General features: G+C 45.0%; 1 protein-coding gene across 2 annotated transcripts in view; it reads left to right on the forward strand.

Annotated features, from left to right (window-relative positions):
• The first annotated feature begins 369 nt into the window (after positions 1-369).
• Atg7 (autophagy related 7) overlaps positions 370-22,009 on the forward strand; it is a 199,514-nt gene continuing 177,874 nt past the window's right edge. Inside the window, exons 1-2 of one of the 2 annotated variants that reach the window (XM_055604313.1) lie at positions 385-405; positions 1,312-1,397. In XM_055604313.1, coding sequence (XP_055460288.1) covers positions 1,330-1,397 — 68 coding nt within the window. In that variant the 5' untranslated portion in view covers positions 385-405; positions 1,312-1,329. Of the gene's footprint in view, positions 406-1,311; positions 1,398-22,009 lie in introns of both variants that reach the window. The other variant, XM_055604315.1, reaches the window with a different exon arrangement.

Raw genomic sequence — 22,009 nt, forward strand, 5'->3', positions numbered from 1 at the left:
ATCTCTGTTAGTTTGAGACTAGACTGATGTATGCATACAGATCCAGGACAGCCATGGCTATGTAGTCTGGCATTTTTTAAAAAATTAAATTAAAATGCAAAGAATAAAAGCAAATATTGTTTCTATGCCTGCACTCTAGAAGTCCCCTGGGAATTTTATAATAATCACAGTCATTTCGTTGTCCTCTAGAGCCACTAGCAGGAAAGTGGCTTAAAATCCTTAAAATCTTAAGGCGTAAAGAGCGTAGCCTTCAGGCGTTACGCCCGGTTTGGATGGTGCTACGGACCCTTGGTTGTTATCCAACTGCGCATGCCCGCACGGCTTCCGCGTTTGTGGGGGCTGGGTTATTACGTCATTGGGCCGCGCGGCGCGGCTAGGGCTCTGGTTGCCGGAAGTTGAGCGGCGGTAAGTAAGTCGTGGTTGTGGAGCAGGCGCGGGCCTGGCGGGGTCTACTTAGGAAAGCTGAGGCTGCTCTTAGGCTGTTCTGGAATATCCTTCACCTGTCTATACTCAGTCCGCTCGTACCCCGGCAGGGAGTGTTCCGATCCTGGTGTCGGAAGGCACCTCTGGTCTCTCATTCTGTCAAGTGATGTCTTTGCAATGTGTGTGGACGGGCCCACAAGTGAGCCTGTGCCTTTGGTCTTTGAAGGGCTTTGATCTTGTTTTATGAGGAGGAGACAGTGCTAACTTCAATGCTTTTTTTAAGACAGGCTCTTCATTCCCTTAAAAGGCTCAGAGGTTATGAACTAATACTTTGTAGGAATCAGCCTGGTGAGGCAAATGAATGCGTCAGAAAGTTTCTGACCCTGGCATGGTCGCATAGAGGGGTGACCCCAGCCGCAGGGAGGCTGAACCAAGAGAATTGCGATTTCGAACCAGCCTGGACAATCTGACACAGACCTTTTCGAAAACTAGAAGAAAAAAAAAAAAAAGTGTGGCATGTAATTTAGTCCCAGAGCGTTTCCTTGGCATCCCAGGGTCCTGGGTTCAATTACCAAGCATATCCCAAATTGAATTGGAAGTGAAACCGAATCCAACCTATATCTTAATACTATTTTAATTCTTTAAAACTTTCTAATTGTGGGCGTGTGTTATGTGTGTGTGCGCTCACATGAGTGTAGATACCCATAGAATCTCCCAGAGACAAGACATGTCAGATCCCAGCAGAAGTGGAGGTACAGTGTTGTGCCTGACATGGGGCCTGGAAACCCGACCCAGGTTCTGCTAGCACAGTACACAACTCAGTAACCACTGAGTCCAGCCAGCTTTCCAGTACAAATTAATTTTTTTTTTTTTAACCATGTATCCCAGGCTGGCTTTGAACATTGAATGCGGTACAGACGGCTTTTTGAATTTTTCTACTTCTTCGTCCACCTCCTTGAGCTCAGGGATTACAGGTGTGTACCACTATGCCCAGGTTTTCTGCTGCTGGAAAATTAAACATAGGGCTTTTTGCATGCCGAACAATACTTTTTTATCAACGAAGCTTCACTCCCATTCCAACCCCCTTATTTTTAAACCCTCATCACAAATGCACATTCCCTCTCAAACGTGCTGATTTGGTGGGATTTGTTGTTGTTTTGACTTTGCTGTTTGTTTTTTTTAAGGTCTTCTAACTGCTAATTAGACATGTCTGTGGCTGTAAACATGAGAGTTCTGTCCCAGGCTTTCCCTTTCCCACAGATTGTTTGCTTTTGGGGGCTGGGACGGTCTTAGGATACCTTGGCCACTGGCCTCAGTTTGTGAAAGCTCATGACTTCCTGTTGCTTCCAACTTGCCTCCACCCAGATCTTACTCAAAAAGTCATGTGAAGAGCTCAGGCCTGTGGCTAGCAGACACAGCTCACTGCCCTATTGGAATCACACTTGCTCTTAGTTGCCCTACGTACCTTTGCAAACCGCTAGATTGCCTTCCTTTTCACTCTGTGGCTAAATGTATTTAGTTTTTTACCCAGAGTGAGCTCTATTGTGAAGCAAGATTTTTGTATTGTTTATTATTAAATCCCAACATTAAAAAAAAAAAACAGTGTCTGGTATAGATATATATATGATATAGATATATGTACCAAATAAAAGGCAGATTTGAATGCCCAGTATCTACCAGGCTTTACTTGTAGCTTTAAAGATGAAATAGGGTCCCCTAACCCCACTTAGTGGTGATGATGGTGGTGATTGTCAATAAATGGTATACTTTGCATGAGTTTGCACTGTTTACCTTAATCTCAGCACCTGGGAGGCTGAAGTAGACAAGGCAGAGAAGGATCAAGAGTTCAAGGTGTTAGTTTTGGTGTGATGGCGCACACCTTTAATCCCAGCACTCTGGAAGCAGAGACAGGTGGATCTCTGAGTTCAAGGCCAGCATGGTCTACAGACTGAGTTATAAGGACAGCCAAGACTATACAGAGAGACCCTGCCTTAAAAGCAAACAAATAGAGTTCAAGGTTTTTGACAGGTGTGGTAGTGAAATCCTTAATCCTCGTTCTAGAAGCAGGCAGATCTCTATGAGCTTGAGAGTATCCTGGTCTACAGGATCAAAGTTGGGGGCTGGAGAAATGTTTCCCTGGCTGACCCATGCCATGCAAACATGAGAATCAAGAGTCCAGAGCCCCAGAATCCCCATAAATGCCAGGTAGGCTTGGTGGCCTGCCTGTCATTCCAGCCTTGGAAGGTGGAGACTGGCTCTGCAGAGCAAGCAGGCCAGCTAATTAGCCATGTCAATGAAATCTGGATTTGATCGAGAGACTGCTTCAGTGAAACAAGATGGAATGCAGTAACGGAGCATGATTCCCAAGTTCAACCTGGGTCCTCCACTTGGATGTGCTCATTTGTGTACCCCGTGCACATGTGCCTTCACATAATGTAAATATGCATGTACATACACGGACAACACACACAGGAAAATGGAAAGAGAGGTCATCTTCAGCTGCATACCTTGGTCAAGGCCAGCTTGGGCTTCATGAAGTCCTGTCCCCAAAAATGAATGAATGAGGAAATAGAATACTTCTAAGGAGTGGGAGGTGACTCAAGTCCTGAGTGTCTCTACAGAAACCCAGGTGACAGGATAGAGAGCTACATGGACACCAGGAGCCATTTTGTTTCTGCTTGAGAAGCTGGTGAATAAGAATAAATTATCTGAGATGATATTTGAGCCATACCTAAATAATGAAAACTGTCTCCACCCCAGCTTTTGTCCCCCAGTTTTCCTGCATGACTTATAACTGTGTCTTGCATAGAGCTCTGCTCTCATTTACCTGGAATATCTATCTTTCCTTTTTTTTTTTTTTTTTTGTGGTCAGCATGTGACATGAGTTCTGAAACCCTTTAAAGAGTTAAGGATAGGGCCTTATTATTCAACCACGGGTTCAAGATTCATTTTCTGAAGCCCAATATAATGTCATACACCTTTAGTCCCAGCACTCCTGAGGTAGAGATGGGCAGATCTCTTGAATTTGGGCGATTCTGGTTTACAGAAAGAGCTCCAGGAAAGCCAGAGTTACACAGAAAACCCTTGCAGCGCTGGGAGGGGCGTGAGGGTGGAGGGGAGTGTCCTTTTCTTTAGCCAGTGTCCCATTACAGAACATAAGCATGGATACTTCTTAAGCATCTGCTTGGTGCCTTACACAGCCCTGGAATCTGGGGATACTAAAATGAGAAATGTGTGTTTCCTTGTCCTCCAGGAGCTGACTTGTGACGATCTGGTAAGAAGCTCTTGCATAGGTTTGAGGAAGGAGGACTTTTGTTGCAGGCAAAAAGCGCTGAGGGATCTAGAGCCATGCTGGCACTTTATCCTGGGCCTACCAGTCATGCCCAATGAGTGGCCTTGGAGTTACATGTGGCTCGAACAGCTTTGAGTGCAGCCCAACACAAAATTGCAAATTTATTTAAAAATAGATTTTAATCTTATTTTACACCATTGCACAGCATGAACTTTATAGGTGACAGCATGCTGCTGTAGTGTCAACAGGTTGAACACACCTGTAACAATGGGCAGGGCACTCCAGGTGAAGAGTGTTGCAGGTGATAAGAGCCAGGGACTGTGGGTGACACTGCATGGCCTGAAGGGAAGCAAAACCATGGGAGAGTTGTAGGCTGAAAGGCATCTGGGAAGCAGGGATGGTGTCATGTGTGGCCCAGCAGGCAGTGATTGCATGCCACAGTGCCTCTGCCCCACTTCTACAAGTTACTTCCTGGGCTTCAGGGCCCTTCATAAAAAAAATGGAGGAGCCGGGCGAGGTAGTGCACGTCTGTAATCCCATCATTTGGGGAGTCAGAGGCAGGCAGATCTCTGTGAGTTCAAGGCCAGCCTTCTACAAAGCGAGTTCAGGACAGCCAGGGCTACACAAAGAAACCCTGTCTGGGGAAAGAAAAAAAAAAGGAGAAGAGGACTGGTGTGTGCAGCATCACTTGCCGGTCATGCAGGAAACCCTGAGTTCCATCTTCATAGCAGGAAAGGTTAAATTAATAGAAGAATGCACTGTGTCGAAAAGAAGGATAAGTGGGGAAAGGTGCTAAGTCTGATGACCTGAGTTTGACCCCCAGGACCCACATAGCGGACGGTAAGAACATCTTGTCCTCTGATCCCCACGTGCATACTGTGGGATGCTCACTTCTTCCTACCAAATAAATTGAAATATAATAGAAAATGTAGAATTTGTAGAGAATTAAGTTCTTTTCAAAATGTTGATATTTCCCACTTGGGCCTGTTGGTTTATACCTTTCCTTAGAAGGCTGAGGCATGAGGAGTACACATTCCAGAACGAACAAAAAGCCTGGAATGGTGCCTTTAATACCAGCACTTAGGGAGGCAGAAGCAGGTGGATCTATCTTAAGTTCAAGGACAGCCTGGTCTACAAAGTGAGTTCAGGACAGCCAGGGTTACACAGAGAAATCCATTCTCAAAAAACCAAATAATTAAGTAAGCAAATAAATAAGTAAATACCCATATTCCAGACCAACTTGGGCCACATAATAAGACCTTGTCTCAGAAAACAAAAGTCAAGGTAGAACACTATTCTTTTTCTAGTTTCTGTCATAGTTCTTTCTTCTGCTTTGTGTGTGTGTGTGTGTCTGTGTGTATTTATGGGTATACACACGTGTGAGGGTACATGAATGAAGGCCAGAGGCAGTCAGTGAGTTTCCTGCTATTCTTCACCTTATTTCTTTGCAACAGGGTCTCTCACTGAAGTTGGAGCTAGGCTGCAGCTTCAATGCCTCCACAGCATTCGGTTACAGGGATGCTTGGTGGTTCATGGCTTTTTACATAGAAGGTGGGGATTTGAACTCAGATCCTCATGCCTACTCACTGAAATACTGTTTTCCACAGAGCCACCCCTTCAGTCCCAGTGTAGCTTCCTGATCCAGTACTGTTTGGTGCTGCACCACTAGCCCTGGTTTCTCAGGATTCAGAAGTATGTTGGGCTGTTTTATTTTGCTTTGCTTTGTAACAGTAACCACAGGGTATCATTTTTGTTTCCTTTTAATTGAGAGGAAGCAAGCCAAGTTCAACATTTTGTAGTGTGAAGCTCAAAAGAAAAAAAAAATTCTATTCAGCCTTCCCTAAGCCTCTGCTGAGAGTTCTTTTCTGGTTTTTAAGACCTTGGCTGAAGGGTATCCATGGGAAACAATCTGGCCTACTTACTGCAGTTTAGACATCCTTCCTCTTTCCTCCCACCACACCTGTCCAGACCTTGGCCACACTCTGTATACTGTGCTTGTTTCACTTCCAAGTTGTGCTGCTGTTCCCAGCATGTCTTGCCTAACACAGTTAGCTCTGAAGGTGGGCCTATGCCATCTGCTACCAAACCCTGAAATATTGCATGCAAGGTGGGTAGGGGCAGGAAATCAGGTAAACATTTGCTGAAAGATAGGAAACCTCTACATCTTTAAATGTGTTGATGGTGTTAGCTCATTACTCCCGTGCTGGGGACTGAACCCAGGGCCCTGTGCTTGCTAAGCAATGGCTCTATGATCACATTAAATCCCAGCCCCTTTGCTATCTGTTTTGTATGCCTCTTGCACAGCGACTATATGCATTTTCTGATTGAATTCTCACAATCCTTCTGCAGTCAGCAGCATCTTGTGTATAGATGCAATAAAGTCTTGGGAGTTGGAAGACAGATGGGATGGGCCCGAGCTGGGATTGAAGTCTTTAACTTGTGAAACTGTCCTCCCTCTCCTCCGTCCTACAGTGTGCCAGACTGCACTGTCTTCTTGCCTGTGGGCTTCAGGTCGTTTTTGTTTGTTTTTCTTTTTTAGATCAGGATTATTTGGTTTTACCCTAGGTCTCTGGGCTACCGAATCTCTGGTTCTTGGTCACAGTGTCAGGAATGGGTTCCATCTCATGGCGTGGGCCTTAAGTCAAATCAGTTATTGGTTGTTTACTTCCACAAGCTTTGTGCCACCATAGCCCTAGCAGATCTTGCAGGCTGTTTACCACTGAAGATCACAGAGTTTGTGCCAGCCCCAAAACTTTAAAAGAAATTTGTATGCAGGTGTGTACTTTTGAATAAGCATGCAGGTGTGGAGGTCAGATACCAACCTCAGATGTCAGCCCTTGCTTTCCACCTTTTTGAGACAGGATCCCTTTGTTGCTTTTCCACTGAGTACGCCATTGCTATCTGAGGATGGAACATCTGAGAAATCTGCTGTCTCCACTTCCTGTCTCCCTGGTGGAGCTCTGGGTTCTGGGAACTCCTCCCTTCTACCTTCTCTGTGGGGGTTCTCAGCAGGAGCTGACTGCCCTATTCACAAACAACTTGTGCTATGGCTGTTGGGCTCCTTTGAGAGGAGAAATCCCAGGCAGGTACATCTTAGGCAGAGTTGGGGGAGCCATGTTTGTGGAATGTTGTTGACTAGCACAAAGGGGGACTGGAAAATGGATTGCAGCAGCCATTCCTCTACCTCCTGGATGCCAGGCTGTGGAGCAAACATTCCCATCCTCCTTCATCTTCCAGGGGCAGCCTGCTGCCCTGGGTTGTGACAACTGTCCACACATCACAGATGGGGAAATCTAAGTTCCGTAGCTAGTATCAAGTGGACCTGGAGCCTGGCTCCTAGGGAGCTTCAGGCCAGATTTTTCACTGTGCATTTTGCCAACTCTGCTTCTGGTGTTTCCTCTCTGAACCGTTATAAACTTCTAAGCTGTCTCAAAGAAAGCAAACAAAAAGCCCAAAACACACAGAAAAATGATTGTGAGGGCATTTGGGAGATGGGTAGGCTGCTGTGTTTATCCGCTCCCCTCTCCAGGTCCATGAACAGAGATTTTTGTTGTTCTGTAGCTGCTAACTTTCTACCTCCTTAGTTTCTAATAATCCTACACTAGCCTGCAGTTTGCCTTGTCCCATCCAATTAGACCCACACTGAGAGACAACCGCTGGGCTGCCTCAACACATCCCAGCAAACACGTCTTCTATTTATTTCATGAACATCAAAGCCCAAATACCTCCTTCTTCAGCATGTTTGGTAACAAAACGAAAGAGAAACAGTAGAATAGTACTAGTTCACGAAAGACAATTCTTATTTAAAGCAGGTCCTACATGTTAGAAGGAAGCCATGCTCGGTGGCTCATTCCTGTAATCCCAGCACTTGGGGAGGCAAAGGCAGGCAGATCTCTGTGAGTTTGAGGCTAGCCTGGTCTACAAAGTGAGTTTAGGACAGCCAAGGCTACACAGAGAAAGCCTGTCTCAAAAAAAAAACAAACAAACAAACAAAAAGAAGAAAGAAACTCAGTTCAGGGAGGGGTATGTGTGTGTTTTGTTTTTCTGAGATATATTTTCATCATGTAGCCCTGAATTTACTGTGTAGCTCATGCTGACCTCCTACTCATGGCAATCCTTCTCTTTAGTCTCCCAAGCAGAATTAGCATTTCAGCACACTTGGCTTTCATTATGGTTTTATCCAAGACTACTCCTTAGTGAAGCTGGGCCCTGCTTTCCGCCCAGTTGTGTCTTCTTACTATCCTCAGTTTACAGCAGAGCCTCAGTTGGCCTTCTGACAACTGTGATACCTTGGACAGTTGTCAGCCAGTCCTGGTCATTCATTATGCAGAATGTTTTTCAGTTTGGATTTCTTTGATATTTTCACGTGCCCAGGGCAGCAATGTTGTTCTCATGACATGACAGCACAGAATGTTTGCTGGCATTAACTTTAACATCATCAACAGATTTTTTTTTTCCTGTGCTATAACTGGAAACCAGAGCTTTGAGTGTGCCAAGCGCAGGCCATACCACTGGGCCATACCCCAGCTCAAGGTGGTGTCTTAATGACCAGGTTTTGTTCCCGTGGTCACTTTCTGCTATGCGGAAGCTACAGGTAGACCCTGAACTTCCCGTTATAGGGGCACTTTCACAAGGACTTCCGCTTCTCTGCTTATGTGTAGTAAGTTAAGTTGACTTGTACATCTCTTTCTGAACTCTGAGATACTAGTCCTCAAGGAAGGACAGTAAGTCAGAGACCTCCCGAGTTAGCAGGTCCCCATGTGTTCCTTAGGTTTGTTACCACTGTCTATGGTAATAAGTTTCCAGCATCAATAGTCTGTCTTCCCAGACATAAAGACTCTTGCTCTAATGTCCCTTGAGGGAGGTTCCTAGAAAGGAATCCAGAATTCATCCCAGTGACATTTGTTTTTACGTTATTTACTTACGTGTGTGTGCACATGTATTGCATGACATTCATGTGGAGGTAAGAGAACAGTTGCAGGAGTTGCTTCTCTCTTTCTACCGTGTGTGCGTGTCCTAGGAATCCAGCTCAGGTTGTCAGGTTTGGTGGCAAGTGTCTTTACCCCTTGAACTTTCTCACCAGCCCCATTGTCACACTGAGAGCCTTTCTGCAAGGGACTAGCAACATGGGGGCCAGCATTAACCATGGAAATTTATAATTGAGTTGATGGAGGCAGATGGGCAAGCAAAGAGGTGAACATGGCAGCAGATGCAGAGGTGGCTTGGAGACAGCAGAATTGGCCAGTTGCCCATGAAAGAGGAGCTGAGGAGGGTAGTGTGAGGAGCATTGGAAAGACTTTCAAGCACAGGGACACCCCACGCTGGCTTCAGAATGGTAGGCAGTCATAGTGTCACCTGTGGCACTATGGGCTCAGTGTTCACAGGTTCTTGGCCTCTCATTGAACACTAAAATAAAGCCCATACAGATGGCAAGATAGTGAGGAATCATTATTCAAATCAAAGTGATAGAACAAGTCAGAATACACTGCAAGAGAGCAGCAAGCAGTGAGCCACATGAGTGAAGATAATCAAAGGCCCTAAATAACTTCCTGGGGTCTCATTACAGGGTCCAAATAAGGAAGAGCTGTTGCTAAGGGCTTCGTACTTTGGGGGGTTCTCTGTATTGATGGATCAGGTCAGGTAATGCTTTTTCTGCTGCACATGTCACTTCCCTGTATCTGATTTTAGTTATATGCGCTTCTGGTTCTGCACAAGTATAAGATGGTGGGGAGGGGATTGTCCCTAAAATTCCCTTGAGGATGTAATTTTGTCTTTTTCTACCTGGACAAATAGAGAGCAGGACTAACTGGAATCTGTCTGAATTTGATTATTATCAAGGGAAGGAGAAACCCATTCAGTTGCTGGGAGATGAATAGTGTGTATGTGTAGGTAAATGCAAATGGGAGTCCTAGCTTGCTAACAGGTTGCCAGGTGCATTTTTAAAAAGTGTGTGTGTGTGTGTGTGTGTGTGTGTGTGTGTGTGTGTGAGCATAGTATAGGCAGATAAATGTCTCAGGCGCTCAGATGCATTCTTACATGTAGAGGGTATACCAAGTGGAGTCCCAGGTTACTAAACTGTCAACTCTGCTTGCTTGCCTCAACAGGTGAATGTTGAGGAGAGCTTCAGTGCAGCTTCAAAGCAGGCATCAGGGAACAATAGGCAACCTTGCCTTTTGCCTCAAAAAGAGCATCAAGGCAGAGATGCAGGGAGGCAGGGTCACAAGCTGGGAGTAAAGGAGCCGAAAGGCAGTGGCAGGAATCAAGAGGACTGTGAAGGATGTCCTCAAGGTGTGCAAGTGTGGTGACGAGAGACGGTACTGTTTCCCAGCATCTGGAATTCTGCTGAGTCAGTCTTTCTAAGTTACCAAGTCTCAATAAATTTTAAATTGCGCTTCATCTAATGTTCATCTGGGTGAGTGTTCTACCTAGACTGTATTTACCTGATCATAAAAACATATTTACAGGGAGCTGGGCATGGTGGTACATGCTTGTACTTCCAGGACTCAGAAGATTAAGGTAGGGGGTTGTGAGTTGAGGGGACAGCTTGGTCTTCATAGAAAGTTCACAGTCAGCCTTGGCTATGTTCAGGACCTTGCCACATATGTATTGTATGTGGCACTACTATGTACTGTTATACAAGGTCACATCCTAGACCAATCAACTGTAGCCTTTGATTTCTACCTTAGACACTGCTTGGCCTTCAGCAGCCCTCAGAGATTTGTGATATCCTGCAAAATATTCTGGCAGAAATTTCATTCTCTCTAAAGCATAAAAGCAAAAACATTGGGAGGGAATGAAGGAGGGGGCTACAGCTGGGATACAAAGTAAACAACCTGTGATTAATATTAAAAAAATTAAAATTAAAAAAAGCAACAACAACGATGATGATAACAATAAACAGTTTGTTTGTTTTTAACTTTCAGAGGTCAGAGGAGGACATTGGGTGTCCTGCTGTATCACTGTCTACCTTTTCTCTTTGAGATGGGGTCTCCATTGACCCTGGAGTTCACCAGTTTTGATGACCGGCCTGCCAGTCAGCCTCCAGTGTCCACCTGCCTGCCTCCCAGTACTGGGGTTCTGCTGTGTGTGACCACACTCAGGCTTTTTGGTGGAATCTGGGGATACTGACCCAGTACGTATTCCTACCCACTGAGTCCTTTCTCCAGCCTCTGGTTTTGACATCTTTTTAAAAAAAAATAATTTATTTTTATTTATTTGCATTGGTTGAGAGCTGCCCTGTGGGTGCTGGGGAGTGAACCTAGGTCCTCTGGAAGAACAGTTAGTGCTCTTAACTGCTCTCCAGCTCTGGTTTTGACGGTTTTTTTTAAGGGTTGAAAAAAGGAAGAATAATATATGACAGAAACTATTTGTGGTTTTGCAGTTTCTAAAATTTTTACTTTGTAGTCACTTTCAGGAAAAGCTTGCTGGCCATTGGTATGGCTGACCCAGCATCACTTGACAACTGATCATCAAAGTGACACTCAGATGCTTCCACTGGTGGGAGGCATGAGCAGCCCATTTCCTGTCTAGACAGCTCAGGCAACATTAGTCTTTTTGGGGCTCTGATGGAATTTGTCTTAGTGTGCAGATCACTGGCCTTGGGTGAAGATGAGAGCGTATAGTTCGCTGAGCGTTTGTGGGGCACCTTCTGTACTCCAGGTAATATGTTCAGCCGAGGGAAGCTGGAAGGTACCACATTCTTCTTTTTTAAAAAGGCAATTATTAGATTTATTCTCCAAACATTAAAAAATTAAAACATAGCAGGTAAAAGATTCAGATTTTAGGGCTGGAGAGATAGTTCCCAGCTTACAAGCTCTGGCTGCACTTGCAGAGGACCAGGGTTTGGTTACCAAGACCCACATGGTGGCTCACAGTTGTCTAAAACTCCATTTCCAAGGAACGCCCTCTTCTGGCCTCCCTGGGTACCTATACTCTCATGACAAACACACAGCCTCATATGTGCGTTAGTAAAAACTAAAAAGAAAGAACTTAAAGACTCAGTTTTAAGTAATTTTCAGTCTTTAAAATCAACAGTATTTAAAAATCTGCTTTTGTTTTAGATTTTTACAACATCCTTTAGATAGTGTATTAGGGTTCTCTAAGACAGTGGTTCTCAACCTGTTCTTTGTGACCCCCTTTGGCAAACCTCTATCTCCAAAAGTATTTATGTTACAATTCATTACAGTAACAACATTTTATGGTTGGGGGTCACCATAACATGAGGAACTGTATTAAGGAGTCACAGCATCAGGAAGGTTGAGAACCAATGATCCAGCGGAACAAAATTGATAGAATGAATTAATCATATAAATGCAATTTATTAGACTGGCTTACAGGCTGTGGTCCAGCTAGTCCAACAATGTCTGTCTACGGACAGAAAGTCTAAGAATTCAGCGTTGTTCAATCCACGAAGCTGGATGTTTCATCTGGTATATACTACCTCAGTATACTCTGGAATCCTGAAGAAGTAGACTCCAGTGCCAGTGAAAGAATGGGCTTCCTAGTGAGAGTGAGGGCAAGCAGGCAAAGAGCAAAAGCTTCCTTCTTCCATGCCCTTTATACAGTCTGCCACCAGAAGGTGGAGGCCCAGAATAAAGGCGGATCTTCCCACTTCAAATTATTTGATTAAGAAAGTCCCTCACAGCTCTACCTAGCCATTTGGGTTTTAGTTAAATCAGACGTAGTCAGGTTGACAACCAAGAACAGCCATGACAGATGACTGTCTCCATCTTTTAAAATATATACAGAATTCTTGTATTTGACACAGTTGCCCAAATCTTTATTTTCTTCTCCTATCAGGGGAGCCCGGGGTAAGGAAGTGCAGGTGTAATCAGCTGGGGTGGCACTAATGACAGTGCTGGGTGACTCCTGACACAGGGACAGCCTACCCAGTCCATTCTTGTGGCCATTCTGTTCGGACAGGAAGAAGCTGCTCTTATTTTCCTTATTTCTGTTCCGCTGTTCCGGATACACAGCACCAAGTTAGAAAGACTCAGAGACCATACAGTAATTCTGTTGGTAGCCTCCTCCTGAGCGCTGACTCCTCCCCTCTGCCTGCTGCTGGCTTCCCTCCACTTCCTGCCTCATATCCCACAGCCTCCTGTCTCTCCTTTGAGCTCATCGCCCCTGCCAGCTACCTCTACCCTCTACTTCCTCTCTAACCTCCTGCTTCCTGCCCACAGTCCTACTTTTGCCCAGGCCTCCACCTCTTGCCCCTGGCCCCCACTTCCTGTTCCCTGCCTCTTTCCCTTTTACTCCTAACCCCCACCTCTTGTCTTCCACTTCCTGCTCCCTCTTCCTGCCCCCTTCCTGCATCTTACCCATCCCTTGTGCCCTTCTTCCCCACCCCCCTCCCCAGCTTCTTCCTTTTGGTTAGTTTGGTCATAAACTTTGAATAAGTGTCACTCAGTGACATCTGAGCTCCCACATGTAAATCACTGGGTATGGCTCTGTTGATAAAAGTTTACAGGTAGCACCATGGCAGGTGAAACCCTGGGGGTTTGTGTTGCCCAACCATCCCTGTCATTTCCCTTTCATCTTGACCCCTTGTGGCTGCTGGGATTCTTGTCTGCTACATGCCAGGCCCTCATCAAAGCCTGTCTTACTAGAAACAACATGGTCCCATCTTGGGAGACTTGGATTTGACACACACTCAGCATCAGGCCCATGTCTGAACATAGTATCCAGGTGGGAATGGCATAGTCATTCAGTTTTTAAGATGACAAGAGGCTGAGGTCCCTCCTACTCTGTCCAGAGCTGCAGAGCCTGACATTTTGGTAGGAATAAGAACAAGAGATAGGCATGACTGACTCCATACCTGGGTGCACTTGCTCCTCCAGCTCCTCTGCTTGTCACTTCCTAAGTTTTCCCTTCCAGCTTAGCAACTGGCATGGTGTTACATGATGTTAGGATCCTCAGAGGTCTAGCCTGTCTTAGAGGCTTACAGCAAATTCCTCCTGTGTTTTTGTGGCTGCAACATCCTCCTGACACACAGTGAAGACCAGCTATACACTTTTGTGAAGTCAACAGGGTCTTTTGTATTTTGCCCAGAATTTATCAAATGCCAAATAAGCCAGGAAATGTTTGAAGTATGTGCCTTTTATGCTATCTTTGCACACCTCTTTCTGCCTTTGGTTTTTGTTTTGTTGTTTTCCCTAGCACCTTCCCAACAGCTTTATTGAGGTGTAAATGACATTACAAATGGTCTCTTGTCTTCTAAGTGGTCACTCCTGCTGACCTTCCCAGCCCCTAAATATGTAGAATGGTTTTCTTTTTCATCTGTGGGATCCTATGGCCCTAGTAAAATTCCACTTCAGCAGGTCATCAGAGAGCACTAGGAAAGTGAGTCAAGCCAGATCTTCTTGAGGCATTCGTGGCCAGCTGAGTCTTTTGGATTGTTAGGTGAGGTGCGCTTGCACTGCTGTCTGCTCCCACCAGTGTCTTCTCTTACTAGGTGATGGCTCTGGCCCTAGCACTTTCCTTCCTGTTTGCTTTGCCTGTGTTAGAAAGAGATCAGAATGCAAATGAGTATCCAAACACTGGTTATTGGTAGAGGGGGTTAGGGCAAGGCTGATGGGCAGATTCTGAAAAGACAGTCTTCCATCAAGGCCCAACAGCACAGGGAGGGCAGAGGGGCATTGAAACTGGTGGGCCTGTGTTCTTTCTGCCACTTCCTCACTGTGTGATTGTGGGGAAACTGCTTAATCTCTCAGTGCCTCCTTTACTGGTCTGTAAAGGAAACATAATGTAACTAATTCTGGGTTGTCATGTGAAGGCGGGGTACAGAGTTTAGTGTGGTGCTTGGTACTTGGCAGAGTGAGCATCCAGGTGTTATGCCTGAATCATGATACCTAAAAAACCATAACCAGGAGCCGAGTCCGTTGCATGAGGATCTTTTTATTAAAAATTACAAGCTGCAGCTTGGGCTCACACCCCCCACCGCTGAAGTGGTGAGAGCCGAGAGTCTCATGCTCAGGTTAGTTGGGTGATTTAAAGATTCTGGTCCCTCCCTGCATGCCCTAGGCAGGGGTGATTCCTGCCTGGCAAGCATCCATTGATCAAAATACTGTATTTTTAATTGATTGGCTATAGGAAGGTCCCCAAACCATTAATGATCTGGTGTCCCTCCCTAGAGGGGATAGGCCAGTTTCCTAGCAACTGTATCTCTAGTGAGTGGGGAAAGAAAGCAGTACAGGGCTTCTTCCCCTCAGGGCATTTCTGGACCTCACCCAGCTAGTTCAGGCCTTAAACTTTAATAATAACTGCTGATTTTTAATCTTTTGGTCTCTCACAGGGCAAACACATCCCACTGGCCACTATGAGTTTTTATAAAGGGAGCAGGGGAGATAACTTAGTCAGCAAAGATCATGAGGACCCAAGTTTGTTCCCCAGAACCCATGTGAAAATATTGGACATAAGCCAGAAAGGTAGCTCAGCAGTGTGAAGGTGCTTGCTACCAAGCCTGATGACCTCAGTTCAATCCCAGAACCTACAAGGTAGAAAGAAGGAACCAGTTCCTACAAATTGTCCTCTGACCTCCTTGTGTATGGTACGACACAGTTGCACACCCCATCTCCCCTAATTTAAAAATAAGGTAAAAAGAAATGCTTGGCACAGTGGCAAGCATTTGTAATTGCAGTGCTGTGTGGCAAAGACAAGAGGATCCCTGCAGCCTGCTGGTCAGCCAGCTATGAGCTCCTGGGCAACGAGGTGGGTGTTGTTCATGAAGATGGCCCCTGGGGATGTTCTCTCTTCTCCACATGAATGTACACATGCCCACACATGTAGCCCTGGCTGTCCTGAACTCACTTTGTAGACCAGGCTGGCCTCAAACTCACAGAAATCTGCCTGTCTCTGTCTCCCGAGTGCACCACCACACCCAGCTACCCACACAATTTTTTTTAAAGGTATCCCATGCTATAATAGAAGCTGTCCCCGTGGGACGAGGAGCAGTGCACTGCCTCCCAATAGCTGTGGGTATTAATGAGAGGTATAGAAAGTACTCTAAGAGGTGAGAAAGGTTTTCCCAGCAGAGAGGGGAAAGATTTCCTAAGAACACAGCAAAGGCCTCCGGTCAGGAAACAGTAGTGTCCACCCACATCATCTGGGTTGCCGGTCAGACTTGCAGCCTCCTAGCCACCAATCTTATTCTTTGTCCCCTGCATAGGAAGAATACATGAGACCCAGCCAACTCCATTTTAAAGAAAGCTTTCTTTTTTATTACTTTTATCTGTGTGTCTGTGTGTTGGTTTGTGTGTGAGTACAATGCCTTCAGGTGCCAGAAGAGGGCATCAGATCTCCCAGCGCTGGAGTTACAGACAGTTGTGAGCTGCCCTGTGGGTGCTGGGAACTAAACTCCAGTCCTCTGGAAGACTGATGCTTGCTCTTGACCACTGAGCTATCTCCACAGCCCCACATACCTCATTTTTCTGAAGCCTGCAGAAAACCAGGTATGGTGGTCTACCGCTGTAATCCCAGCCCTCTTGAGGTTGATACAAAATGCTCAAAAGTCTGAACAACCTGGGCTATGTAGTGAGTGTTAGATCTATTAAAAGAATGAGGCTGGTCAACCAATTTTCTATGCAAGAGGTTTATTAGGTGGGTATGGAGGGAAGGGGGGAACAGGACATGATGGAGAGAAGAGAGAGAGAGAGAAGAGGGAGAAAGAGAGAGAAGTAAGAGTAAGAGGAGTGAGAGAGCGACCACATGTCCAGATGTTTCTTTAAGGGGCAAGGTAACCATGCCTTCCAGGTGTGGCCACCTGGCTGGCAACACATGATGACATCATAAGTTGCTGGGTAACCCCAGAAGCAGGTTGTGTTCCAAAATACTAACAGTGAGACCCTGGGTGGGCATTGCCTGATGCATAATGCTGCCCTTTGTGATGGATGAGGCCTGCCAACTCTGTAGGGAAGAGATTAATTCTTTTCAGCATCACCGGCTGTCTTCTGCTGGTTTTTCTCCGTCTCTAGGCCCTGTTGAGTGTGTTCCATCTATTCCCACTGGTGCCCAAGAATACTTTTAAGTTGGCAGAACATAATGAACCTGTGGGAAGAAGCTGCCCCTGAGGCATCCAGCAGCAAAGTGACCTAGCTCCAGCTACAGGAACACAGGCAGCTCCTCTCCTGTGGTGACTCTGAGTACACAGCCTGTTCTCTGTCTTAGCAGTTTTCTGTTAAATTGCATTTTAGGGAGTTTTAGGCATTAAAATCCAATGTACAGAAGGTCATCTTGTGGTGTCCTTTGTCCTTGCTCTTCTCTAAGGGCCTGGAGCTAACAGAGCTCCTCCTTTCTCTGCCTGACTTGCTGGGATTAAAGGTGTGCATTACCACACCCAGCCCCCTTTCAAGCTATAATTATTGGGTCCTTATTGCACATATTAATGAGCTTTACTGTGCCATCCCAGTACATACGTATATTGTGCTTTGATACCCACTGTGTGCTCTCACCCTCCCTGCACCCCTTCTACCTCTTAGCCTTCCTTAACAGTTTTTCTTTGTTTTAATTCTAGCTTCTGCAAGTAAGAGGACACACTCTCTACCTGTCTCTCTCCTTTAAAATGATGACTTAGTTCCATCCATTTTTATGCAAATGACCTGATTTCATTCTTCTTTATGGCCCACTAATACTCCATTTACCATTTTTCTTTATCCATTCATTTGTTGATGGGTCCCTAGACTGATTCCAGGGTTGATGGGTGTGTAGGGAAGCATGGACATGCTGATGTCTCCTGCATATAAGGTCTTAGCGCCCTTTGCTGTATTCCCAAAGAACAGTATAGCTCAGTCACTTGCTAGTTAGCATTTTAGATTTTTGAGGAACCTGTACTGTTTTCCATAATGGCTAAACTACTTTTATTTCTACCAATAATTTAGAGGGTTCCTTTTCCCTCAGTCCTTGCCAGCATGTGTTGTTGCTCTGATGATTATTAATTTTTGATCATCAGCTATTCTGACTGAGGTGAGGTAGAATCTCAATGTAATTTTTTATTTGCCTTTCTCTAATGGCCAAAGATGTTGAACATATGTTTTTATATATTTATTGGCTGTCATACTTTGTTGAGAATTGCCTGTTTGTTTTGTTTGCCCATTGGATAGCTTATCATTTTCTTGTTGATTTTACTGAAGTTGTCAGGTATTCTGCATAATGAAGTCCCTGTCAGATGTATACCTTGTAAGGTTCTCCTGTTCTGTAGGCTCCTCTTTCCTTGTGGATACTCTTTAAGTTGATGTAGCCTTCCATGCCAGTTCCCAAGGATGAAATCTGAATCATCATCTCAACTGATGTAAAAATGCCATTTATAAAATTCAGTATACCCTCCGATTAAAAACCCAAGAAAATAGACACAGAGCTGTTGCCCCTCAGAATGGTAAATGGAGGATAGGACAACCCAGGAGCAGGCTAAGGGAACAGGAGCTGACAGCCTCAGAGGAGAGCCTCAGAAAAGATAAGGGTGTCTGAACTCATGGCGCATTGAGTGCTTAGAATTTAGCCAGAACAGCCATGGAGAGAAGAAAGGGCTGTAAACAGGAAGGGAAAAGTCAGATTACCCCTGATTGCAGATGGCAAGAGTCTGCTCTTAGAAAACCTTCATCATTCCGCCAAGACTCTTAGAACCCATAAACAAATCCAGCAAGGGAGCAGGGTACAAAATCAATGTTGAAAATCATTCAATTTTTCTAAAGGCCAGTAATGAACTCGCTGAGACAGAAATTAAAGAAAACAGCCACTGTCACTGCTCAAAACAAAATAAAACCAGGAATAAACCCAACTGAAGAGGTAGAAGACTTCTACAGTGAAAATTAGAACACTAAAGAACTGACACTCAATGATGAAAAGACTTCTCATGTCCATGAGTCACGATAATTAATACTGTTTTGAAATGGCCATACCACTAGAGCAATGTTTAGATTGGCTAGAGTCCACAATAAAATGCAAACAATACTCTTCATGAAACTAGAGAAAAATCCTAGAACACATATGAGGGAAGCTGGGTATGGTCTGTGCACTGTAAAACAAGTGTATGTGAAAACACAAAAGACCCTGTAGAGTCAGAACAATCCTGAGCAAAAAGCAATGCTGGAGTCGTCAAGGTGCGTAATTTCAAAATACACCATAGAAGCCAGGCGTGGTGGCCCACACCCTTAATTTCCAGCACTCCGGAGACAGAAGCAGGCAGATCTCTGAGTTCAAGGTCAGCCTGGTCTACAGAGAGAGTTTCAGTCCAGCCAGCACTACACAGTGAGACCCCTTCTAATATATTTTCATACATGCACTCACGCTATAGTACACAGTTGTAGTAGCAGAACCAGCATGACATATTGATATAAAAACAGTCATGTAGACCAATGGAATAAAATACAGGAACCCAGACATGAATGCATACGGCTGTAGCCAACTGATTCCTGAAAAAGGCACCAAGATCATTTACTGGGGGGTAAAAGACAGTCTCCCCAACAAATGGTACTGGGAAAAGTGGACATTGGCGTGTAGAAGACAGAAACCCAAACCCTCTGTCTAACTCTACAAATATGAAGTCAGGAGAGATAATGGCTCAGTAGTTAGCACTGGCTGCTTGCCCATATTGTGGCTCACAGCTGTCTGTAGCTCCGGTTCCAGGGATCTCGAACCCTTCCCTGGCCTCCCAGGTACTGAACACACATGGTGCATAGACCTACACCCAGGCACACATACATACATAAAACACTAAGTCTGTTTTTTAAAAATCAACTCAGATAAGAGTCCTAAAGCTTTTAAAGTACTTGGAGAAAAACAACCCCAAGATCTGACAGAGGTACCCATGCCCTCCATGAGTGGCCTCTACCTCATCTCTCTGAGTCACCTTCCTTGGCTCACCTGGGTTTCTTTGTCCATCATAGTTCTCTGTTGAAATGTCTGTCCTGTGTTGTGTTCCTGTTTTAATGCCAGCCCACCTTCACTCTCCCTAGCTCAGCATCCCTGGCACTCACAGGGAGGGCTTTCTGTTGTTGCTCTGTCTTTGCTCTTTGCTCTTGGATTGGATCCAAGTCTCACACTTTCAAGTGTGCATTCTGCTCACTGCACCACAACCTTGGGCTTGCCATTTCTTAAGCTCCACAAGGAACTATGTTTGAGCACCTTTCCTAAGTGTCCTCAGGGAAAACCCTCTTTCCTGTTCTCACTTCCTCTGCCTTGCTCAGTTCTTTATGAGTTCATAGCCTCTTTTTGGTGAGCAGTGGGGATGGAGCCCAGGGCTTCATTTCTGCTAGACAAGAAATCTGCTTCTGACTGAGTACTATCCACACCCAGCCTCTGAACTGACTTTATCATTCACAGTCCTTTCACTGCTGTAGGGGTGTGTTACTCTGTATGTACCTGCTGCTAGCTCCATCCAGGATCCTTCAGCCTATCCCACAGATTCTTGTGTGCTGGTATTTTTAACCAGTCAGCTTTGTGCCTGCTGCACTTGCTCAGGGCTCCACTCTGGGGTGGCTGGCCTCCTCACACTCCAACAGGAGCCAGTCTTCTGTCTTTTTTTCCTTGGGAGCTTTCCTCATCATCCCCTGCACTCAACCTTCCCAAGCTCCTTGGCACCCTGCTCTTCCACCAGGCTTTCCTGTGGCCCTGCCTGACACTTGGTCCTTTCCCTACAGTCTTAGTCCTTGATATGCAGACACAGATGCTTTCTGTTAGGCCCTTTTCAGAGCCCCTTACTTCAGCTTCTAAAACCTAAAAAGGTGGGAAAACTGAGTGCCTCAAAAACCTTGGCAGAAAAATTGTACAAAACCCCTCTGGATGATAGGAAAAGGAGTGGCCATCATCCTGGCCACCGCCGCCTCTTCCTTCTTCTACTCCTCCTTTTCCCCTCCTCCTTCTTCTGTTTGTTTGTTTTTCGAGACAGGGTTTCTCTGTGTAACCTTGGCTGTCCTAGACTTGCTTTGTAGACCAGGCTGACCTTTAACTCACAGAGATCATGCCCCTTCCTCCCTGAATGAAAAGGAGTCTTCTTAAATTTTTTATTGCTATTTATATTTGTGTTATCTGTCTATGTCTGTGTCTGTGTCTGTGTCTGTGCCACATAAATGCTGGTTAACTGTGGAGGCCAGAAAGGGCATTTGGTCCCTCTGGAGCAAATTACATTGGTGCTAGGATCTGAATTCTGAGCCATCTACCCAACCCCTAAATCTTCTTTAAATAGTAAATAAAATTATTTGACTTAATCATTGTGGTCACAGAGCCTGGGAATTACTAGTGAACATGAACACTAGGCCTTTTTTGCTTCATATATGGACTCATCTCTCTACTAACAACCTTGGTTTCATGAGTTTACCGAACAGCATCTTTTCTAACAATCTAAATACCCTTTGACTGTAGTAATTACTGAAGTGAATGCCTCCTTGTTATCTAAAATGCTACATATTGGATAATTCCTGTAAATGATACCTCGTTTCACAGTCAAGGCACGTTTTTACCTTCCCAAGCCAGAATCTTCATTATTAATCACATTAAATACCAAATGCCGCATCTTACATTTTGTATGAAACGTTGGACATGGGCAAAAAAAACCTGTTTTTATGTATGTCTCGCAGTTATCATTGAAAATGTTTCTTAATAGATCAACAGTTGAGTCTTTACTTATCTTGAAGACCAAGAAAGTCTGCTTTTTATTCTGCATTGTAAGTAAATTTCTTCAGGATTCTGTTTAGGTGCAGTCAATCCTAACCCAAAGTTAGCAAGGCATGATGGGATTGTTTGATTTTTTAATCCAGACTTGGAACAGAGTTAAATAAATCACAGTAGAGGAAACAATGAGCTCTGCCTGCTGTTACTGGAGAAAGTTATAAATACTAACAAATACCAAGTTGTTGAAAACACGTGTTTAATCACCTGTAAGCTAGTGGTTGTGGTCTCACACTATTTAAAAACCTGAAAGATGTATATTTTGCTTGGTCGCTAAGGAAATACCGTTTAACACTCGTTGTGACATTTGCTGACTTGTTTAAACACTAATGGAGGTATGGTCAATCCTCTGAGTAAGAAGCAGTTGTTTTATTTCTTTTTCTTGATAATGGTTTTTTTTTTGGGGGGGGGAGTTCCATATATTTGTGCAATGACTGTTGGGCCTCCCTCTAGTTTCCCCTAGAGCCCCCATCATCTCCCTCCTAGCTCCGTGTCCTCATTTCATTTTGTTATTAGTAACTACCTGGTTCCAGTCAGTTCTGCCCACATGCACACGGGGGTGGGGCCACTCACCGAGGCATAAGCACCTGCCGGGGCCAAGTCCTCAGAGGAGAGTGACCCTTTCTCTCTCGGCAG

This window comes from Psammomys obesus, unplaced genomic scaffold (genome assembly GCF_907164565.1).
Source record: "Psammomys obesus unplaced genomic scaffold, mPsaObe1.curated_primary_1811, whole genome shotgun sequence".
Lineage (NCBI taxonomy): Eukaryota > Metazoa > Chordata > Mammalia > Rodentia > Muridae > Psammomys > Psammomys obesus.